The sequence below is a fragment of the Neodiprion pinetum genome, chromosome 2 (genome assembly GCF_021155775.2).
Source record: "Neodiprion pinetum isolate iyNeoPine1 chromosome 2, iyNeoPine1.2, whole genome shotgun sequence".
NCBI lineage: Eukaryota > Metazoa > Arthropoda > Insecta > Hymenoptera > Diprionidae > Neodiprion > Neodiprion pinetum.
The window spans coordinates 425,190-445,745 of NC_060233.1; the positions used below are offsets into that span (position 1 = coordinate 425,190).

Consider the following 20,556-nt stretch of genomic DNA (forward strand, 5'->3'; position numbering starts at 1 on the left):
TCGGGCAAGCATACACTTATCTCTGATATAATTTACTGCACAAACGTGGACAAAATTCACCAGGGTCACAACACCGTTTTAATATGAAATATCAACGATTCAAAATAAGAAAGAATTTAAATTACTACTACGGCTTTTGTCCCCAGTCAATACAGATAAAAATATAATCGTAACGGATAATGAAGAGTAAAAAAGCAGTACAGTTTGAAAACTGCTGCTTTTTTACTTTGGAAATTGAATTTACTGCTTTCATGTGTAGGAAATTTAACCAATTTGAAACATTTGATAAGTTTACAAAATCATTATCGCGTTGAAATGACATTTCTAATGATTAATTCTATAATTCATATGTATCAAATCATCGGAAAAATCTATCAGCATCAAAATGAATGAAAGACAGTAAATGCCGTTTACTGCCTTTTATCTAAACACGGCAAAGTGGATCTTGGCAAAGGGTTTACAAATGTTTGCACGATTGAGAAGCCTTAATTGTGACGTGGGAAAATCGAGTGTCTCGGCACATCCATTCGTACGCGAAATGAAAAATGGAAAAACTGAAAAATTGTCCCTTTCAAAGAATACTCAATCTGTCCACATTTCCGGACGACATTCGTGAAATTGACTAACGACAAGCTTGACTATCTTCCAAATATTCTCAGCAGTTGTTTCTCTCCGCTATCTCCACACTATCTTCTCAGGACAAAAACAAAGCAACAGTGACAACTAAGACGAGGAATCTGACGGTTTCGGGTGCAGCCGTGGCGCGATACGAATGTCACAAGAGTGACACGTTAGCGATAAGAAACCAAAGTCGTATCAGGTGAGGAGGCCTGGTTTCCGGCGAATACGATTACAGTATCCTATACAGCGCAAAGTATCCGCACACATGCGAGAGTAACTCTACCTGTCCGTAGGTATGTTCCGTTCCGTTCGATGCACGGCATCGATAAATCAGGGTCAGGTGTGTCTTCCGAGTGGCTCCGGTCACTCGGGAACTATCACGTGCGTAATAACTCTGGTCCGTTGACCCGAAGGACCGAGAACGTATGTCGCAAGTACTTCGCAGCTCCTAAATTTCATACTAGGACACGAAAAATTACCGTTCAAGGTATTTCCACACCAGTTTCTCAGGCTTCCATGCACTGGTCCAATGACGAGCAACGCTCCGGAGTGACTAATTTATTGCTAGCTTCGCCCTGATTTGTTATCTACCGTCAAAGCTCGGATGGAAACGTTCAGGTAGGTACGTATGAACGAGTCGTCGTCGTCATCGTTGGCGAGGCGATCAGCGTACTGCGGCAACTTGCAACCATTAAAAAGCGATCAGCTTCGCGTACCATTGCTCATCGTCGACGAATAAGATGCAAAGGGGAGTAAAGGGGGGTGACACGCTAAGGATATTACCAAGCGCAGGAGAGATCGGCACACTCCTCATCTTCGCGGCCGATCAGCCGTGACGGCCGGGAATGGAATGGAGTGGATGATGGACCAAGAGGTCTCGGCTTGGAAACCAGCGGCGTCGACGATAGTATTGCTCAGCGATCTGTCGGGACCGGTCCACGCGACTCTCGCCGAGCCTTCGGTACGCCTGCGCCCGCGCTTCTGGTACTTGTGCTGCTCCTCCTCCTCCTCCTCATCCTCCTCCTCTACCTCTTCTACCTCCTCTTTCGTCATCCAGAATACGGAATAGTAGCTACGCCGTGCGGTGTACGCGCGGGTAAAGAGTAAAAAGTAACAGGGACCAGGATCGAACGAGGTACCGACCGACTGTGTGACACTTGAGATCTCGGTCTCGTTGTGGTTCCCAAGCATCTGACCCAGTCGCCTGCCTGCCTTGCAGAAAGCAGGTCCTTAACGCGTGTGCGTGCTGCATCTGCTGTAGAGTTACTCGCTGAATTTTCGTAAGAACGCCGTGTGGATGGAGGTTCTCGGTTCTTAGTCGGACCTGCCTACCTGCAGCTGACATCTTAGACGCCATGTGGCTGATCTTTGGCGAGTCGCGAGTTTCTGTGCCAAAAGCAAAGTGAGGAGGAATATCGAGAAGAAAATATATGTATATGTGTGCCGGGGCTGAGGGGGAGGGAAAGAGAGCGGGGATAGAGAGCGACGGAGTGATAGAGTTGGAGAGGGAGACGCGGATCAGGGCGAGGGAATTTCTCTAGCATTCCGGGCGCTGCGTGCAGGCTCGTTTCGTTCCAAGGGAGATAAATCAAAGTGAGATTCTATGGTCGTTCGGCTCTTAGGGGAAATGCCGTTGAGAAAATTGCTTAATTGACGGGTTTCCGGGTACCGTTTTTAAATTTCTCTGTACAGAGAGAGAGAGAGAGAGAGAGAGAGAGAGAGAGAGAGAGAGAGAGACGATTAAATCGAGTTAAATCGATTCTCGAATCACCGTGTCATTTTTCTATAGATTAACTGTTTAATTATTTTCGGTTGGTTTTTTCTCACCATTTAGGGTTTCATTATCGGCGAGCGTGTCTTTATTCATCGTCAATAAGAAGCCGAGAGTACTTCGTGCTGAAGTTTGATAAAATGATCCTAAAAGCACTTGAATAATGAGTAATTGTTTTTTTATCCCCAAGTATTAGTAAACGTACCTATATTCTCAGGACATTATTGGAGCACCGATAATCACCGTGTAACACGTGCACGGCTCCAGTGAGGTGGGAAATTAGACAACGAAACACATCTCGAGCCGGTTACTTCTTCGGTAAAATAATTCGGAGGTTAGCGTGAAGCTGTCGTTGAGGCAGGTCGGAACTGCGGAATTCACAACGCGGCTAAAAATGCAGGCTTACGTGTTCAGTCTCGTCGAGGTGGTTTTCGTTTGCTGAGGAAACCACATGTCAAAGAGAAACTGTTTTACAAGGACCGATACGGTATTGAGTGAGACGCACATACACACAAGAAGTTACAGGCGAAGCAAAGGCTGCAAAGGAACGACATCCGAAAATGGGCCAGGCGTGGTGCAAGGAGAGGACCACCAAGGCCCAGGACTCTAAGTCACCGTTGGATAGAGTTTTCGTTAGATGCGCTCATCAGGTACGACAATTATTTTTTCATTCCAACGCCTTTCGCACATTCTTTGTCCATGTCCCAAGTTAGGTACAGTGCGGGCTTCGAACTTCTGGTACTCGTTCAGCCCCTTGGATTAAAGTGCATAAGGCACATTGATTTCCTCTCCTCAAACTTCACAAAGCTTGAAAGCTGGATTATGTTTGTCCGACGTTAATCAGCCCTTTACCTGCCATTGCAACACATTATCTACACAGGCGAAAAAGCTATGTTTAAACGTATCTTCTTCAATTTCAATCCGAAAGTTTTTAAACAGTTTGACAAACAGTAACGCACTATAAAGAAAGTTTTCACCCGATAATTTCATTTGTAAGAACTTTTACATTTAGGCATGAAAATTGAAAAAGTCTATTTTTTGAGTTGAGAAATGATTTTTTTCAACGGAAAAGAAGCTTGGCTGTTAATAGGTTAGGGAAAAAAATATCATCCACATGCCGAAACGTAAACACGAGTCTCTGTAAAGAGGCCAACCAATTTGGCTTAATAATTACCTCGTCGACAATTTCACCGAATAGTTACATACGCAGATAGGTCGACGAATAAAAGCCACGGAATATAATTACGAGAGTGTAGGTAACTTTCATATGGCGTAGAATTTTACTCAGGGAGAAATCTCGTGCTTGTACCGGCAGTATAGCTTGGCACGTAAAACGTACACGATTGCATCTCGACAGAAGGTCAGCTCGGAAGTTATATTTAACTTTTCACCCACAATATATTGCATCGATATGAATAGGAAGAGGATTGGTTGGTTTTTCCTTAACCTGTTAGTCGTTGTTATTCAATGACAACCATGCGTGACCCAGTCATTCCGGTGAACACTAAAAATGACTAATTATGCTGTAAAAAGAAGTAAGGCTTCTTCTTGCTATTCATTTCGCTATTCAATTGAACCGCAGCAGTGTTAAATAAGGCCATACAATTACAGACACAGGGCACGCACACAAAATTATGTTTAAAAATCGTAATATCTACAGAATGGTTTCTGGGATCGGTCGCCCACGGGCCGCACCTATAATGCCATTGCACACGGTCGACAAAAACGGAATCTATAATATACATGGAAGTCTCAGAAGAGAGAGAGAGAGAGAGAGAGAGAGAGAGAGAGATTCGAGAACGATTTAAAGAAATCACGGGAGCAGCTTCAGTTGTGTGACTAAAATTGGAATGCAAATTGTTGACAGCAGTCGGTAATCGTCATCCGTGAGAGGCTTCTGGTTAGATGTTTTTTGCGAATAAGAAAATAACATGTTATACTCAAGTAGTAACGATATAGCGTACGTCTGAGAATTAGATGTGCTTACACGCGTGTATCAATATACGTGTATAGATGCCATGGATGCTCGTTTCTCAGCACGGTCATGTAGCCTACCTACCATTTAGCAAAGGCGCGATAAGAAGCGTTCGCTAAATGGGGAAGTAAATGAGAAATCAGTGAGCTGGGTTTTGGACCAACGGGTTCCAAGGCCTGGCGAACTCGGCCATGTTGCACAAGCTATATACAAGTTACTTGTGATTATAGTTACTTGGAAGGGGAATAATCGCGGCAGGTAGCCGTTGTAAACAAACTCGTAATACCCTGGAATGGATAAAAAATATCTGCACTCGTTTTTCGCATAACCGTAAGAGAGTAGTTCTCAAAATGAATAAAACTCACGTTGTGGCTATATTTTGATCCAAAACGTAAATTGATACTCGGTAGAGACAAATCGCACAAGTATGAAAACGCCCGCTCCTACATATTGTACATGGGGCATTCCACGTCTAATTAGAGCATTTTTTAGTGTGACGTTCGTGCCGATTTAAAAAGGTCTTGGAATAATTTTCAAAGTTTTTTAGCCACTGGTGAAATTTGGAAAATATCGCAAAACCAATTTCGAAAACGTCATTTTTCAGATTCTACGATTTGAAATATGATTCTCAAGCACCGCAAGATAATGGGATGTAAATGTTTGCTATTTTTTTCGTAAATTTTTGATTTTTCTTCACATTCTTCGAATTACACGGACACGGAATCATGAAAATAACGTGATTCTAGATTTAGATCGAGGCATTTAAAAAATAAAAACGAAAAACAATTCCGACATGGAAAACTGAGAAGTTGCGAAAAAAATAGCAAAAATTTACATCCTGTTATCGTGCATTGCTCAAAAATCAAATTTTGAATCATAGAATCGGTGTGAGTTTTTTCAGATTTAAAAAAAGGCGTTGCTTTCATAATTTGTTTTTCGATTTTTTTTTTTTTTTTCACATTTCACCGATGACAGAAAAAAATAAATAAATAAAATCTGAAAAAATGTCCGCAACCATCTTGGATCCTCGCGAATGTCGTATTAAAAAAATGATTATAATCGAAGAGGTTGAGGTAAACGGACTTGTAATTTGACGTGGAATGCCCCACATATTTGTACAGTTTGCATCGAACAGCTCTTATCAGATCAAGCCCGTTGGCTAAGTATATATTGCTTAGTGTGATACGTCTTGAGAATAACGGAGATAAGGCATAGTCGGCATAGCCGAAACAAAGCGAAGAATTCCTGTTTCTTCCTCACTTTCCCGCTATGTACACCAAGCATTAACAATTTAGATTCGCAGTCGCATTGTTCCGTGCCTGTTCGCGTTGCTACGTATGAATAACCACAATAAGGTATTGTAATTGTACCGTTCCCAATAGACGCCGACACGTTCGGGCCTTGAGCAAGTGCCTGCTTGGCGTACGGTGACCTTGAAAGCGAGTCGAAGAGAGAAAACGGCGGTTGTCGTATCTACCTACATACACCATGGAACGCCGTTATTTTCGGCCCGCGGATTATCTCGGGATCCATTGCTCGACGTCACTAATGACTTTTCCTAATCGTCGAGTAATTTCCCTGTTTGTCGGACGCTTCCAATCTCGATGATTAACATTCAAACGATTTCGAACGTTCCGTGCAGTGAAATAACTTTCTCTTCATTTCACTACTCCCATTATCCAAGCCTCGTTTGCGTGCCGAATTCTTTTCGTATAAAGTCTGCAAACCTCACCTTCGATTATTGCGACACTCGTTCAAATGTTTACGTATCGGTAAAATGCAAGGATTACCGAACACTTGTTAATCCCGTTTATTCCGCACACGGTTGCACTTTTTTTGTGACATGGATTTTTTCCCCTTGGCAGATTTAAGGGTATTTCTCATCAAATTCCGATGTTTAGTCCGAATTTTAGAGTCGTATGCATTTATTATCGATGTAACGTTTTTATTTATATGCCAGTTATTGACGCTAAGATTGAAGATCAGAAACGATAACCGAGGTATCGTCTTGGTAAAAAAAATTTGATCCATTTATTGCTCCAAAAGTCATTCCCTCATCTTGTCTCTCAGTCCGAGAACAATGATAAAAAAGCCGTTCATCTTGAATGTAACAACAATATTATTGATTAAATATTGCTAAAATATTCGAAAATAATTGTTAACTGTATGTCAAGGCTTTTATGGCACTACGACAAATACGTAAAACGGACAATTAATTTTAAATATATGTGTCCCGTTAAATGAAGTCATTCCCTCACCGTGGTTACGAATATTCGATTTACGATCGCATCGAATGACATTTGCGAACTCAACCTCAAGTTCTCAAAACCTGGCAATACTCCTAATATGTCAATATGATGAGGATTGTACGAGGGAATGATTTATGCAACATTATATCTTAATAACATTCTATATTATTGTCGCTTGGACTTCGTTGTCGTTTTTCTTCAGCTTATAAAGCATGTTTTTTATAATTTTAAAAAACAAGTCGTTCCCTCATTTTATAATCATATTAATTCAACGTGAAAATCGACACCGGAAACGTGTCGCTTTCTACAAGCTCCGAAGCGGCTTAAATGTGACCCGTGTAGGTGTAGATATGCATGCACCTTGATATACGGCGCAAAGTTAGCGAGCTCGCGTGTTCACCGAGTTGCAATTCAATGGCTGACCTCCTTATTGGATTAGTAGTGATGGTCTATCGCTTTGAACGTTGGTACAATCCAACGGATAGTCGGTATATCTTGACTTTTTCAACGTGTCCGTCGTCAATTTAATTACAGAGATGTTCGAATTGTCTCCGTTGAAACGGAAGCAAATACTTGTATGAAAATCTTGTAAAATCTGACGGTTATTTATTCACTTTAACTTGTCCTCCACAGCTTCCCCGTTTTTCTACGCACAGTCGTCGAGGTCCTCAGAGCAAACATACGCGTCTCGAATGCAAAGTCCCCCAACAGCCTTCAAGAGTTCATGGCGGCAGAAATAAATGTCGATTTACGGTAAATCGGATAATCGGTAGATCGATTGCTCACCTCCCCCTCCTTGTAAACATCTGTAGAATTTTACGAAAAGAAATACTCGTCATCGTAACAGGAAATGTAGACGATTTGCACTTTCTCTAAATAAATTAAAAAGTCAGATTTCGAAGGAGTGAAGTTTGTCTTGATTCACTGGTACGATGATGTGAGTTTTTTCTCAGATCGTATCACTAATTCCCGATAAAAACCTCGTAGTTACAGATTTTTCGAAACATTATTACTCCAACAATAAAATATATAGTGAGAAAAAAAAAGTATTTCCCATGTTATTTCTATAAGAAACATCGATCACAATGCGGATTATCTCAGAGTTGAGGTGAAAGTCTGAAAAAATCGGGCAATTGTTTTCGAATTATTTGACGTTGCTTCGGGGGTTGAGGAGGAAAAAATCCGTCAACGCCCTAAATACGGGCAACCCTGGTGCGAGGTCTCGTTTCATCTTGACGTGAACGTATAATAAACATCGATGCGTAGTTGTAGGAATATTGTGCGCCGCGTTTATTCAGCCACGAAGGAATTGACCTTCGATCTGTGCTGTGGAAAAATATCACGGCTCGGTAGGTCCGAATACTATACATATTGCTGCGTTACTACGGACTTTACTGTGAACTGCGGAATTCACTGGGAAAATCGAGTGCTTAGCCGCAGTGAAACTAGCAAGCAATTGCTGGCTCCGGACATTATGAGCCGGTGCTCGTAATTCGCATCCACAGTGTGCGACTCGTGATGTAACATGTTATTACGTAATTAGTCGTTTATACAACTGTCACTGCTGCATGGGACTCGAACTACGAATAAATGATATCGAGGGTCGAGTCCTCTTCCGTACCATCAAAAACCATTGGCCTACCGTTTACGAGCGTGAAAAGGTTGGGGAAATTTAATATCGGGATATGGAGAGTAAACGGACGAAACAAGAACTTTCCCAATGGCCCTGGATGCCAGGTCCACGTAAATCTTTATCCTTTTGGTGAAATCCGAAATTTAGTCAAATACTTGAGGCCAGTCTTTCTCACGTCTAAACTATTTCAACCTACAGTTCGTGGCACATTTGATGTTACTTCTGATCTAAGCCATACCTATTTTTAGGAGTTTTCTCTCTTTTTTTCAAGAAGATGAAAACACTTACCGCAATTTCAGTTCGAGGGATTCATTATTCATACTTTCAAGAATATTTAAAAAAAATTTCATCGAAATTAATAACAAAATGGCGGTATGGCGTGGATTCCTTGGTCAATTTTTATCCGATCTTTCAATTTTAACCCCCCACCCCGTTAAGTGATTCGATGATTTGAAGTATTTCGAATCTCCAGCCTAGCCTTTTATATACTCGTTTAGGTATAGTGTTTAAGCCTTGTTACGAAACGAGTCACGAGACTTGACTTGAATATATGGGTATGTATATCCTGACGTAACGAGATAAGATGTTTTAGAGTGTTTATCGTCAACTGCTCGCAGATGTGACGCGTGCAGGTGATAATGTCAGCTTCAACTGTAGATGAGAAAAAAAATAAGATACGAATAAATACGTAGCCATCACGGATTCACCAAAATCGTTATCGTCCTGTAGCTCAATCATCTCAAACAGTTTCGTGGACGAACTTTCGGCGAAAGCGTTCAAGCTTGTGTACTTTTGCCAGAGCAAAAATCAGCTCTGTTCTTTCTCCCCGAAACCTGCAATGTAGACGAATGGTACTCGATGACGCAATTACAGATCACCTGTCAGGTATTTCCGGAGAGTACAACATCAGGCACGATCAGCCCGCGACACTCCTTGTTACCGTTATCTTGATATGAAAAAAGATGGTGAAGTTCGTAGAGTTAACGTAACGATTGATTTTTAGGAAAATTTCATTATTGCGCAACTGCAGAATCGTTTCAATTTGATGAATTTATTTTTAAACAGCAAATCGTGTACAGACTTTTGGAAACTATACTCCTTTAAAGTCGTATTGATAAATTTTCAAAACAATGATTTTACAATCACCTTCAATATTTCGTTACATTAACGTGACTAACTTCAATCTGATTATGAACAGACGTTACGCGTGTGATTATATCCCGTGTGTGGGAGGGAGCCGATAGTCGTTCGGAGAATTCAGGCAGACAGTCGTAACAATTGCATATCATCGACTGTGCCCTTAGCGATTAATCCTATATGTACGTAAGCTTCGAGGCTTTGGGACTCGTTAGATTCGGAAAAGCTGACTGATGCGTTACGGTGACGAATATTGACCGTTCCATCGGTAGCGTTTCAAAGCCAGCTCGATTCCTCTGGTCTTTGATTCACGTTTGATCACATTCGTGAAAAGAAACGCAGGCTTCAAGGCTGTTGTCTGCAAATTCTCGCCAGAGTTGCGAGCTTCGCAAATTGTTCGTATTCCTCACGTAGGTACGGTTATACGGTTATATTTCTGCAGTCGCAAGCTGCGCGCTTTGGCTCTGCGTCATTACTTCATGTCCCGAGACGCAAAGCGGGTTTCCGCGATGCAACAAGCTTCGCACTTCATTCCGCAGTCATTCTTCGCTCCGGGATCCAGGTACAGGTTCAATTTGCATTCTATTCGTTTAAGCCTTACTCGAGGGAAAACTGCTGATTGCGTACGGCGCGTATTGCCGAAGCGACTTCACTAGGTATCTCAGTTTCTATACATACATGCCTATAATTAGCCAGCTCTGGCGCTAATCTCTTCTACAGACACATAGAGACTGCCACCGGTAGCACGTGACGTTGCTTGAAAAAAATTTGAACCGACGCGTCGTGAATGATTTCTTCCTTCCTCCAAATATTCTACATTTGAACTCAGATGGATGGATATTCTAAGATTTTATCCGATGAGAGCACGGCGAAGGAATCAATTAGCTTTCATACCTTAAGTTACATAGCCTGCCTATCGGGCCGTATATTCCCAACTAAAAGTGAGTCTCGGTGAGGATACGGAACACTTTGCTATGAGATTAAAATCTGGAAAAAAATAAATCATAACAGTGTCGAACAGTTGTCGAGAAATTGTTTAAACAAAAATTTGTGAACAAATCTCTAGTGACATATTTTACTTCATATCAAATCAATTCAGTCCTTAATTTTTGGATAGATTTTCGTAAAGGCTTATACGTTACACTGAAAAATTTTTAGAGGCATGGAACGAATAGTTTCGTAAATAAAGCGTTAGAAAATGTTGGAAATCGCAGAAAACTTCAAAAAAATTCATAGGTGCACAGAAAAGTCAGTGAATTAATTTTATATGGAGCAAAAAATTTCATTAGAGATTTGTTACAATAATTTTTGCTCAAACAATTTATTAACAACTGTTTGGCATTATTATTATTCAAAAGGAATTATCTTATCAACTTGGTTATGATTGATTTCATTCCAATTCTTATCTTATCGCGAAGTGTTCAGTATTCTCACCGAGACTCACTTTTGGTTGGGAATATACGTCTCATAACACCTTCAATGAACTGAACAACAAATCGATTTTTTTTACAGATTTATCCGTCTTTGAAACAAGATGGCTCGGTATTGGGTGGTGCGACGCAACGAGTCACTAGGTGAGATATTATTTCCTTAAAAACTTTGTAAATGAAATTCTCAAGTGCATCGACATATTGGCAATATTGTATATTGTACCAATCAATGGAAGTGTAAGACAAATGATTTAGAAACTCGCCAAATTAAAAGTACCGTGAAGAAATACGACCGCGATTATAATATATTCCTCGTTATTTGCGACTATACTCCTCTACCATTCATAGACAGCTCGCATCACGTGCAGTATTCTTGCAAAATACAGAGTGTTTGCAAAAAGAAAGCGTAAGAATAATGAAAAACACCGCCATTTCATTACAACGAACTAAACAATATTTCTCATAAAATTAAACAAACAATTTCTTCACGAAACGTATTTAACATTCCGTGTTCATTCTTTTCGCCTTCTCTTTGATACTTCTTCGAAGACGCTTCCGCTTTAATTTTTTTGGTTTTCCTATTTGTATTTATTCTTGAGTCTGACTCTAATACATATTAAATGGAAGTAAGAAATCACTTTTGCATAGGATTTTCAAAATCAATAATGCGATACCAGATTTCGAATCAAACGGGAGTTTAACTCTCAACGAAGTATTTTTTTCGGTTTCAACGAGTGAAAACTATAAGAAACAGTATAAAAAACCTGTGCAGTTTTGTGTTTACAGACCTGTGTAATCAGACACATCACGAGTGGTCAAATGGAATTTGATTATTGAATTCATGTTCTGATTTGGTCGTGTCAGTCGATGCTCTCTCTTTAGGTGATCGGGTGTATTGCTCTCGCGCTCTCCGAATGCTTCGATCTTTTTCCTTTCCTGGCTCTCTCTCTCTTTCTCTCTCTTTCTCTCTCTTTCTCTCTGTCTCTCTCTCCATCTGTTTCCATATCTCTTTCGCCACCAGCGCGATGTTGGAACGGCCTTAAATGGTATCGTTCGCGTTGCCGGCACCTCCAGTCATAGGTGGTTCTCTTCGACGCGAGTAAAGACGTGAGTCAAACCGAGTAGGCATAGAGTATGGAATCGGGTCCCGGTGAACTGCAGGTATGGACCAAGTTTGGCCCGCAGGAGCGTGGGCCGTGAAATTTTAATGGCTCGGCAGTGGTCGTTGCCTACGAAATTCTTCCGCCTTGTGGATTACACGGGGCATTGTGCGTTTTTAAGAATACGTAATAAACTGCATCCGATCCCTGCTTTTGACAATCACTCATCGATTTGATGTACGCCTGATTTCAAGATTACAAGGATTTCAAAAGACTTCAGATGATCTCAGAGGATTTCAAAATATTACGAGAGACTTCATGGGATTTCAAAGGATGTCAAAAAATTTCAAAGATTACAATGATTTTAAAAGATTTCGGATGATTTCAGAGGACCTGATTAATTTTCAACGATTTCAAACGATTCCGAAAGATTTCAGGGATTTCATAAGATTTCAAAAGACTTCAGGAGATTTTACAAGACTTTCGGAAAAGTGTACACCAGATTTCACGAGTGATTAACCCCACGACGCAACCTCGTTATTAATCATCAATCACAATCATAATAAAATTAACGATTCGTGTTAACTTTCCAATTAAATATCTTCTAAACATTTGATTAGGTTTCATCGCATTGAAAAAGGGGTATAAAATTTTATGAAAATCTTGCGATTCTCTCCCTCTGTTAACGAGTTTTGCAAATTTTAGCTCTGAGATCGGGTACGCGGGTTCGCCGCCAAGGGAGGCCTTGACTCGGGGTCAGAGCGTGGATTCCATCGATAGGCCGTTCCATCCTAGCGAGTGGGTCGACGTTAACTTGGAAGTGCCGAGTACTCCGAGTTCCGTAATTACGAACCTAACCGCAAACACGAGCGTTTACCCCACGACGACGCTGTCGTCGACAGGTATAAACTGTTCATTTTTCTCCAACCTTCTCTACTTCACGCAGTCGAGTCTGAATTTTACCTCTCACACTCCTCAGCCTCCAATTTGAAGCACAATATCACGCCGATCCCGCCACCCAGGCGTAGACGAAAGAATCGGGGTCGTCCGCTACCCCCGAAACCGGACGATGTAATCGTCGAGACGCACAAAAATGGAAAGGTGAAGAAAGTTGAGCCGCTTTATTCATCGGTTAAGTCGTCGAAGGAGAGAGAGGCTTTGAAGAGCAAAGAGAACATTCTCGGAGTATCAGAGTCGAAGAATGCAATTAAGAACAGCGGCGAAAATGAGCCGAAGAGTCACGGCGACGAAGAGAAGGGTAGTAGGACAAACGATCGTAATGCGGATCGCGAGTCCAAGGTGGGTTTGATACCTCGTCAATTTTCAACTCGTAAGAGATATTTTGAAATCTTGCATCGTACCTCCGTAATTCCAGACATCGGTGCACTTGTCTGTCGTTTTATTTCGCGTCAACAACCTCCGGGAATTTCCAGTAAATGATACTTGACTTGGTTTCAGGAGGTCGATACCAAGAGGATTTCAGAAGGTACGGGAGCAGAGCCCGAGGACAGGAAAACAGCGGAAGACCTTGATAATGAGGGGGAGCGAAAGAGCAACAATCAGCGTAAAAACGACGGTGGCATCGAGGACGTAGGGGATGTTAACGGGAAGCGGGAAAACTCGGACGAGGAGTACGAAAAATTTTCAAAGAGCAGAGAGATGAAAAGCTCGTCAACTCCAATAGGATCGCACAAAGAAAATGAGAGAGAATCAAGTAACGGGAGAAATTTCCGAGAGTTTGTAACACAGCCAATAGTCGACGAGGACGACATTCTTAACGTTGATTATCACAGGCAAAAAAACTACAGCACTGTTAGCCTACCGAACTACGATGAACTCGAGGTGGTGAAGAAGGAGGTCGAAAAAAATAACGACAAGGACGCGATCCCCGAGCTGGTCACCCCGAAGAAGCCCGACCGAACGAGGAACGTGAGCACGACGTCCCTTCCGATTGCGGAAACAGTCTCGTCTCTGCCTCAGGTGAGGTTTTCGCTTGAACCGCGTCTTTGTTCAAAACATTAAGGTTCATGTATTTGTTTTAGTGAAAGTTTTAAGAAATAAGATCCAAACGGCGCTAATGTGTACTTGCGACTCGCACGGTGTGTCTGTCGGTGAATGAATCGTCTGCTTTAAGCCATAAAGAAATGGCACCAGATTTAAAAACCTATATTCGTATTGGCAAATACTTGAAAATTTAGATTCGTTACATGACTGATTTGCTTTCAGGAGGTTACGGAACGCCTCGAGCAGTACATGACGAGGTGCCGCAGCTTCGGGAGTCTCCAGCCTCAGGAGATACTCGAAAAGCTGACGGCTCACGGTGAACAGAATGAGAGCTCCGAGGAGGACGACTGGGATGGACTCGATGACTGGGATCTGGGAACCGTGGAGTACCACGATCCCAGCGACGAAAGACCGCCTTGGGAGCCGAGGTCTCGGTTGGATAAGAGGAAGGTACGAAAGAAGAACTGCCCGTTTTCATGCTTGATTCATATCCCTTAAGGGACCATTTACGGCCTTATCAGGCATATATTTAAGTATGATAGAAAAAATTACCATCAATAAATATTAAAAAATGGCGACACCGGATCTATTTTCGCAGATATGTTGAATTCTACGGCACGCAGTGTAGCTGGTACAAATTTGAAGTTGTAAAAGAAGAAAATGTCGTTTAATCTAAATATTGATTGCTACAGAAATACGTAGGGGATTTTTAAAATATTGATTTTTGTGCAATTGGCGAGTACTCGAATGAAAATGTTAAATTTTCGACCAAAGACAGGGCACATTTTTGTTAACAAATAATGTTTAAACTACCTTGTCGAAAATTCCTTCCGTATTTTTGTAGCTATTAACATGTAGATTGAGTGATTGTTTTTCTTCCAGGTGCAAATTTTCATGAGATTCTGTCCAGTATCGCCATTTTTTTATATTTGTTGACAATAATTTTTTTTACAATACTTGAACATATGTTTAATAACTTCCTCAAATATTATTATCTTATAACGTTTCTTACCATACCAAAAAAAAAGAGAAATCGTGTTACCCCTCAATCGAATTGTTTCCGTAGGCTAGCACACCGAAGTTTACAGTAGGTGGCAGCGAGATTGTCGCGAAAAAAAAGATGGAAACCCGGGCAACGACAGCAGTCGATGTTGACAAGGAGTCCAAGTTGCCGGCGGAAGATGAAGCGGCGAAGAACGAGAGTACCAGGACTTTGAAGGTGGACGAGAGACCATCGGCCATTCACCGAAACGCCTCGTTCGAGATACCGAAGTCACCGAATTCGTTGAAATCCGCACTCAAGGCCGAGGCAAGCAGGAAGATTTCAATGCCGACGAAGCTCTCGTCCGAAGAACCGAGCAGCCCCCTTGAAGAATGGTTCTCTGCCCAGGAAAGGTGAGATTCAATTCCGACCGGGTAGACCTGATTCTGGCTTTGGATTTTCATTCTCATATCCTCGTTTCAGGTCCGTTAGATTCTTCGACGCTCCGAAACTCGAAGAAGAATACGCTAACACCCCGGGACACAGGCCGGTGAAGCCTTCCGGTGATCGAAACCCGGAGGCCGAGTACGACACGAAGAGGTATCCGTTCAACGGGGTCTTTCCGGGCCCCCTCGACATCGACACGTTCTTCGCAACCTCCGGGGATTCTGGTGGGACGACGAGTGAGTTGAAATCGTTGCCGCATCGGTGACGCTGGTCGATAAATCGATTTTTAAGGGGTTACACCCAGTCAAGAGGCCGAGAAAAAGCAATTTTTGAAGGACTTTCGTCAAGAGACGTTTCAATTTATTAATATAAAATCTTATATGCCTGTTTGGGGTAACGTTGAACTTTGTTCTGATATTTTTTAGTTGTAAAAATAATGATTTTTAAATCTGCTGTATATAACCAATCTCCGGGAACACCTCTGAAAAAAAGGCGTCTCGCGGTGAGCAATATATCTCTTGACAGGATCCTACAAGATGATAAAACAAAGAAAGATTTAGTTAATGGAAGGTATTATCTTGTCTCTGATAGAAGAAACAAGCAAAATATTAATTTTTAACAAAACGGCGGCTACTGAAAAAAGAATTTCGCCTTAATTTGTTTATAAAATGGAAAGTATTTACCGCCGAGAAAAAAACCCTTCATCAAGGACTGAAAAATATATTCATAAAGCTTGCGTAAAAATATGAGACCAATCGGTTCAGCCGTTTCCGAGAAATCTTGCTCACCGACTTTGAAAACATAGTTTTCAGAAAAATACTCTTCAAGTTTCAAAAGCACTTTCAAATTCTCCGGGGCGTCTTTGCAAATGTGCGCGTAACTTCAAAAATATTTTTCGAATCGACGTGAAATTTTCTGTGCATATAGGTACTTGAATGTATGTACATTTACGCGGTGTTACAGATTCCAGTGACGTTCCGGGTCCCCCAAAGGTCTTGACTCGGTCTCTGTCGAACGAGAGCGAGCCTTTCGAGGGATACGAGGAGAAGGAACTGACGCTCGACATCCAGTCGCAGCCTTCATCGATCAGCAAACTCTCGAGGACAATATCGGACGAGTCTCTGCCGGGGGAAATGTCCGGAATCAACGATTCGCACGGCGAAAATATCGCTGGCGACAAGTCGGGAACTGGTGAGCCAGGGTCGAACTCAAAGGACTCGAAAACGCCACCGCCTAGTCCAGAGCCAAAAATAAGAGCGGAGATCTTTGACAATCAAGGTTTACCCGGAGTCAGGCCCACCAGCCTTAAGATCTCCCGGGAAGACGAGGGTGACAGCAATCTCAGTTCCATGACGCCGAGTCTCACTGAACTCGAGGCTGCGCTATCTGACATGCTTGAGAAGGCGGACCTGGACGAACCTCGCCCTGGCTTCAGCCACGACGATCACGTCGAAGATTCCGCGGACTCGAATCTGCGTCATGTCGAGGTAGTCGCTAAATCGACCGACGAAAAGCCTGTCGCGTCAAAAAATTGTCCAGCACCGATAGAGGACGAGGTCGGCCTGGGATCGGGTGAGGAGGGTGATCTATTCGTTCCTCGACAACGGAAGAACAACGCGAAGATTAGCTTGGGCCAGATTTTGACCGATGGAGGGAGTCAGGTGACGGGTGAAAGGGTGCTCGGTAACGTGGAGTCAGTATCACCGGCTGGCAAATCTTCTCCGCGACGGAAAATGGCCGTCACTACGAGTAAGAACCCTTTCGAAGAGTCCGACGAGGATCAGGAGGAGACGTCTCAGGCTTCGAAGATCGCTCACCCCGTAAACCCTTTCGACGTTGAACCGCCGGAGAAGCCGAGCCGACTGCATAAGATTGTCTTGGATCAGAGCAGCCCCGAACCTACCGATCTCCCGACCCCACCCCAGAGGAAAAACAAACATGGCGCTTCAAGCCCAACGACAAAAACTGCCCCGAATCACCAGGACAGCGAGTTTCCTATCAGAGATTCAGCCCCGCATCCCAATGACAGGTTAATCTGATACCAGGAGCTTAGATTTTCATTGATAATTTCGTCGACCTCCATCCGTAAAAATTTTGACGAGCTTTCTTGTAACTACACACTACTGCAGGTTAAGGATCCCGCGCAATCCTCATGGAAATTGACGCCTGGTCAAATTGGCTGGATTTTCAGCATGCGGTATAGTACGTATCCTACCGATCAAAAGTTCTCAGGACACAAGTCCCAAAAAACAGTAGTTTCCGAGATACAGACTTCGGAAGAGCGGTGTATGGATTTTCTGATACCTATGGATTACGCGATCTTTACGAATTGCAAAGCTTCAAGGGGACTCGAAATCAAATGTATCGATCAAAAACTGCACAGCCGATTCGCGGAGACTCCGCAGATGCGTGAAAAACGGGACAAGTCGATTATCGCAAGAGTCGGAGGGTCTCGTTCTTCACGCAGAATCCGACGTTGCACCTCCTTCCGGTAACCCGGCGAGAGTTCGTGGATGCAATCAATGCGTCGATGGAATCAATCACAGCTTCCTGCCTATTTTTGAGAATCAACCGTGCAGTTTTTTGAGTGATACTGCATATTTTTAGTCACATGGTTGATTTCAAGTCCCGTTGAAGCTTAGTAATTAATGAAAATCACGAAATTCCTAGATATAAAAAAATCTGAACACCTTCTTCCGAAGTCTGTATCTCGGAAAGTACCGATTTTTGGGACTTGTGTCCACGAACACTTTTGATCGGAAGGATATGTACCACAACATACTGAAAACCCAGCCATTTGACCGGGAGCCAATGTCCATGAGGATTCTGCGGGGTCCTTTTATGGCGATATTGTCTAATAGTCCAGAATTTCTCCGTAACGTCAAGCTGTAATTTTATTGTAACATAGTGTATAGAGAAGGCCGTACTAGGCCAAGGTAAGGTGCTTTAATATTCTGAGCAGTAGAATGTCAGAATACTTGCTGTAATACGTGTATAATAAAAATTTAATATAATACAAACTATGGTTACTCGGCGTACAAACAAACATAAATAAGACGTGAAAAACGGTTTTCTATAACGTATGTCGCTGTGCTTATATTGTCATCTTTGAATATTTCTGTTCAAGTGAGGCGAGAAATGACGAATAATAATCTTTGACCTCGGTAACAGAATGGAAAGTAATAACATTCTACACGACTTGTACAAATCATCGTCTCCAGAGTTGACGTCAGCTCGGCTGACATCAGTCGATTGCTACCAGAATAATCACGCCAAAAATTATCCATGTGGTGTGGGCATGCCTATTATACTTTATTCAAGGATCGAGATGCGAGTGGTTTCAGGTACCCTGTTACTTTTTCAATTATCTCTTTTGCAGAGTGTTTCGTCATTATTACACGCTCAGAGGCCCACCCTTAATCACGTTAAGCCCCTTGTTCCCTACTACGACGTTAACTTGCATTTAGGTTTCAGGCGAGTAAATGACGAAAAGAGAGGAAAAGAGTGGAAAGGAGAGGATAGCAGTAATAAACGGTGTACAGGAAATGCTGGCATAATGACTAATTTCGGGTCGTACAGGTATGTCGCTGCGGCATCGTACCTGCCCGCCTCCTGAGGTAAGCCTCCAACACCACTTTCCCCCCCCCCCCCCTGCGCAATATCGGACGCAACGTAACGTTACGTTAGGTTATTACCACGGTAAAAGGCGGAATGGGGAAGGGTGTAGGGACAGGGGGAAGGGAAAATTTTCACCTGACGTCGGTAATAACTTACCCTCGTTGAGCCGCCTCTCAAAACCCCCGACGGCGTATTTTAAGATAATTAGCTTTCACTCGACGAACGGTTTCCTATCATTCACTTGACGTCCGCTTTAAGTCCCCCCCCCCCCCCCCCCTTTCTCTCACTCTTTCTCTATCTCTCTCTCTCGCTCTCTTCCCCACCGTGCGAATTGCACGTTGTACCCTGGACGAGAATGAAATAAAGATAAAAGAAAACAGCGAGGAAGAGGAGATGAAGAATAAGGCGCACAGGTGGTGAAAGATACGTCAGTTATGACGGGAGAAATATTTCCTAACCGAAACATGATATAAATTTGAAATTTCTTTTCAGCGAGACAATCAACGTGGTAATAGGTTTGCCGATCGGTTATAATAAAAAAGAACGATCGTATTGCGTGGTGCGTGAAATTAGACTAGAATAAAATGACGAAAGTGAGAACGAAAAAAAACTGCTACTGATTTATTCATCTTGGTCACACGATAGAAAACCACATGTAACGATACGGTTGGTATAATTTCGTTTTTATTTATACTACTCAATTTGCATCTTCCCTGACGTTATTACGGGAATCGAAATCGTGACATCGGGCGCTGAGCAGCGTACGGGTAGAGAACACAAAACTGTATTTCCTTCCTTTGTTCCCTAGCAATGTTTCCGACGAAAAAAATAAAACTGATTCCCTCGGTACTCTAGAAGTCTGCAGAGTTCCCGCCCGGGCGGCGGTACGACCGAGGGTGCAACGAATGGTCGTCTCAATTGCTGAGATAAGGTTGGCTGGAGGACATGCACTTTGTTGCAAAGACTTAGCTTAATCTGCTAGGAAGTAAGTAAGTAAGTAAGTAAGTAAGTAAGTAAGTCCGTCTTAACCCGGGCTGCAGTAATTTCGTTTGAGGGTTCGCTGGATGAACGTGGATTGTGTACGTGGATTGTGCAGCTAAGAATATGCAGTCCCGACTGCAGCCCCGATTTAAGGGTTAATTTATGGAACGCGGAGAACTATTAAGATACCGCTGAGAGGGCGAGTAACGTTTCGGCGATCCGCGATAGAGTTTTTGCTCGTAACTATCCCCGACCGCGCATACCTACCTACCGACCTATAACACGCCGTTTAGTAATTCAGCCCTAATTAGTTTTTCCATGGGCTTAATCCACGGGCGCATATACACTCGGGGAACCGCGAGGCTATTCGTCTTGGACATCTCGTCCGCGCTCTTCGCCCTCCCAATCCCGGAATACTTACTTCTTGCAGCGTCAGACCTCCTGCACACTTTGTATTATGCGGGCAAAGACTTTGTGCCGGCTTTGCCGATGCTCTGCCAAGGATTAGGGCGATATTCAAACTAGGCGGTCTGCGGCACCAACTTGTTAGTTTCGAACCAAGGAGACGTTTTATCGTTAACCAACTAAATCCTACCACCCGCTGCACC

At 42.7% G+C, this 20,556-nt stretch overlaps 1 protein-coding gene across 4 annotated transcripts; it reads left to right on the plus strand.

Annotated features, from left to right (window-relative positions):
• Positions 1-1,625: 1,625 nt before the first annotated feature.
• LOC124211543 (titin homolog) lies at positions 1,626-18,369 on the plus strand. 4 transcript variants are annotated; one of them, XM_046610705.2, is made up of 10 exons: positions 1,626-2,214; positions 2,610-3,042; positions 10,899-10,960; positions 12,622-12,818; positions 12,896-13,215; positions 13,375-13,896; positions 14,143-14,370; positions 14,987-15,315; positions 15,386-15,585; positions 16,313-18,369. In XM_046610705.2, exons 2-10 carry the CDS (start codon positions 2,953-2,955, stop codon positions 17,386-17,388), a joined length of 3,024 nt encoding a protein of 1,007 aa, XP_046466661.1. In that variant the 5' UTR covers positions 1,626-2,214; positions 2,610-2,952; the 3' UTR covers positions 17,389-18,369. The 4 variants fall into 4 exon arrangements, with proteins under 4 accessions (XP_046466661.1, XP_046466662.1, XP_046466663.1 ...); XM_046610706.2 differs by having other exon boundaries at positions 1,626-2,023; XM_046610707.2 differs by lacking the exon at positions 1,626-2,214 and adding an exon at positions 2,270-2,286.
• The last annotated feature ends 2,187 nt before the right edge of the window (positions 18,370-20,556 follow it).

Bases quoted from the DNA above. Each gene is read 5' to 3' on its own strand.
- LOC124211543 (XM_046610704.1), top strand. From the start codon at position 8,207: ATGATATCGAGGGTCGAGTCCTCTTCCGTACCATCAAAAACCATTGGC. The intron at 8,354-10,898 runs GTCCACGTAAAT...TTTTTTTTACAG, and splicing joins CCAATGGCCCTGGATGCCAG to ATTTATCCGTCTTTGAAACA. The intron at 15,316-15,385 runs GTGAGATTCAAT...TCCTCGTTTCAG, and splicing joins TGGTTCTCTGCCCAGGAAAG to GTCCGTTAGATTCTTCGACG.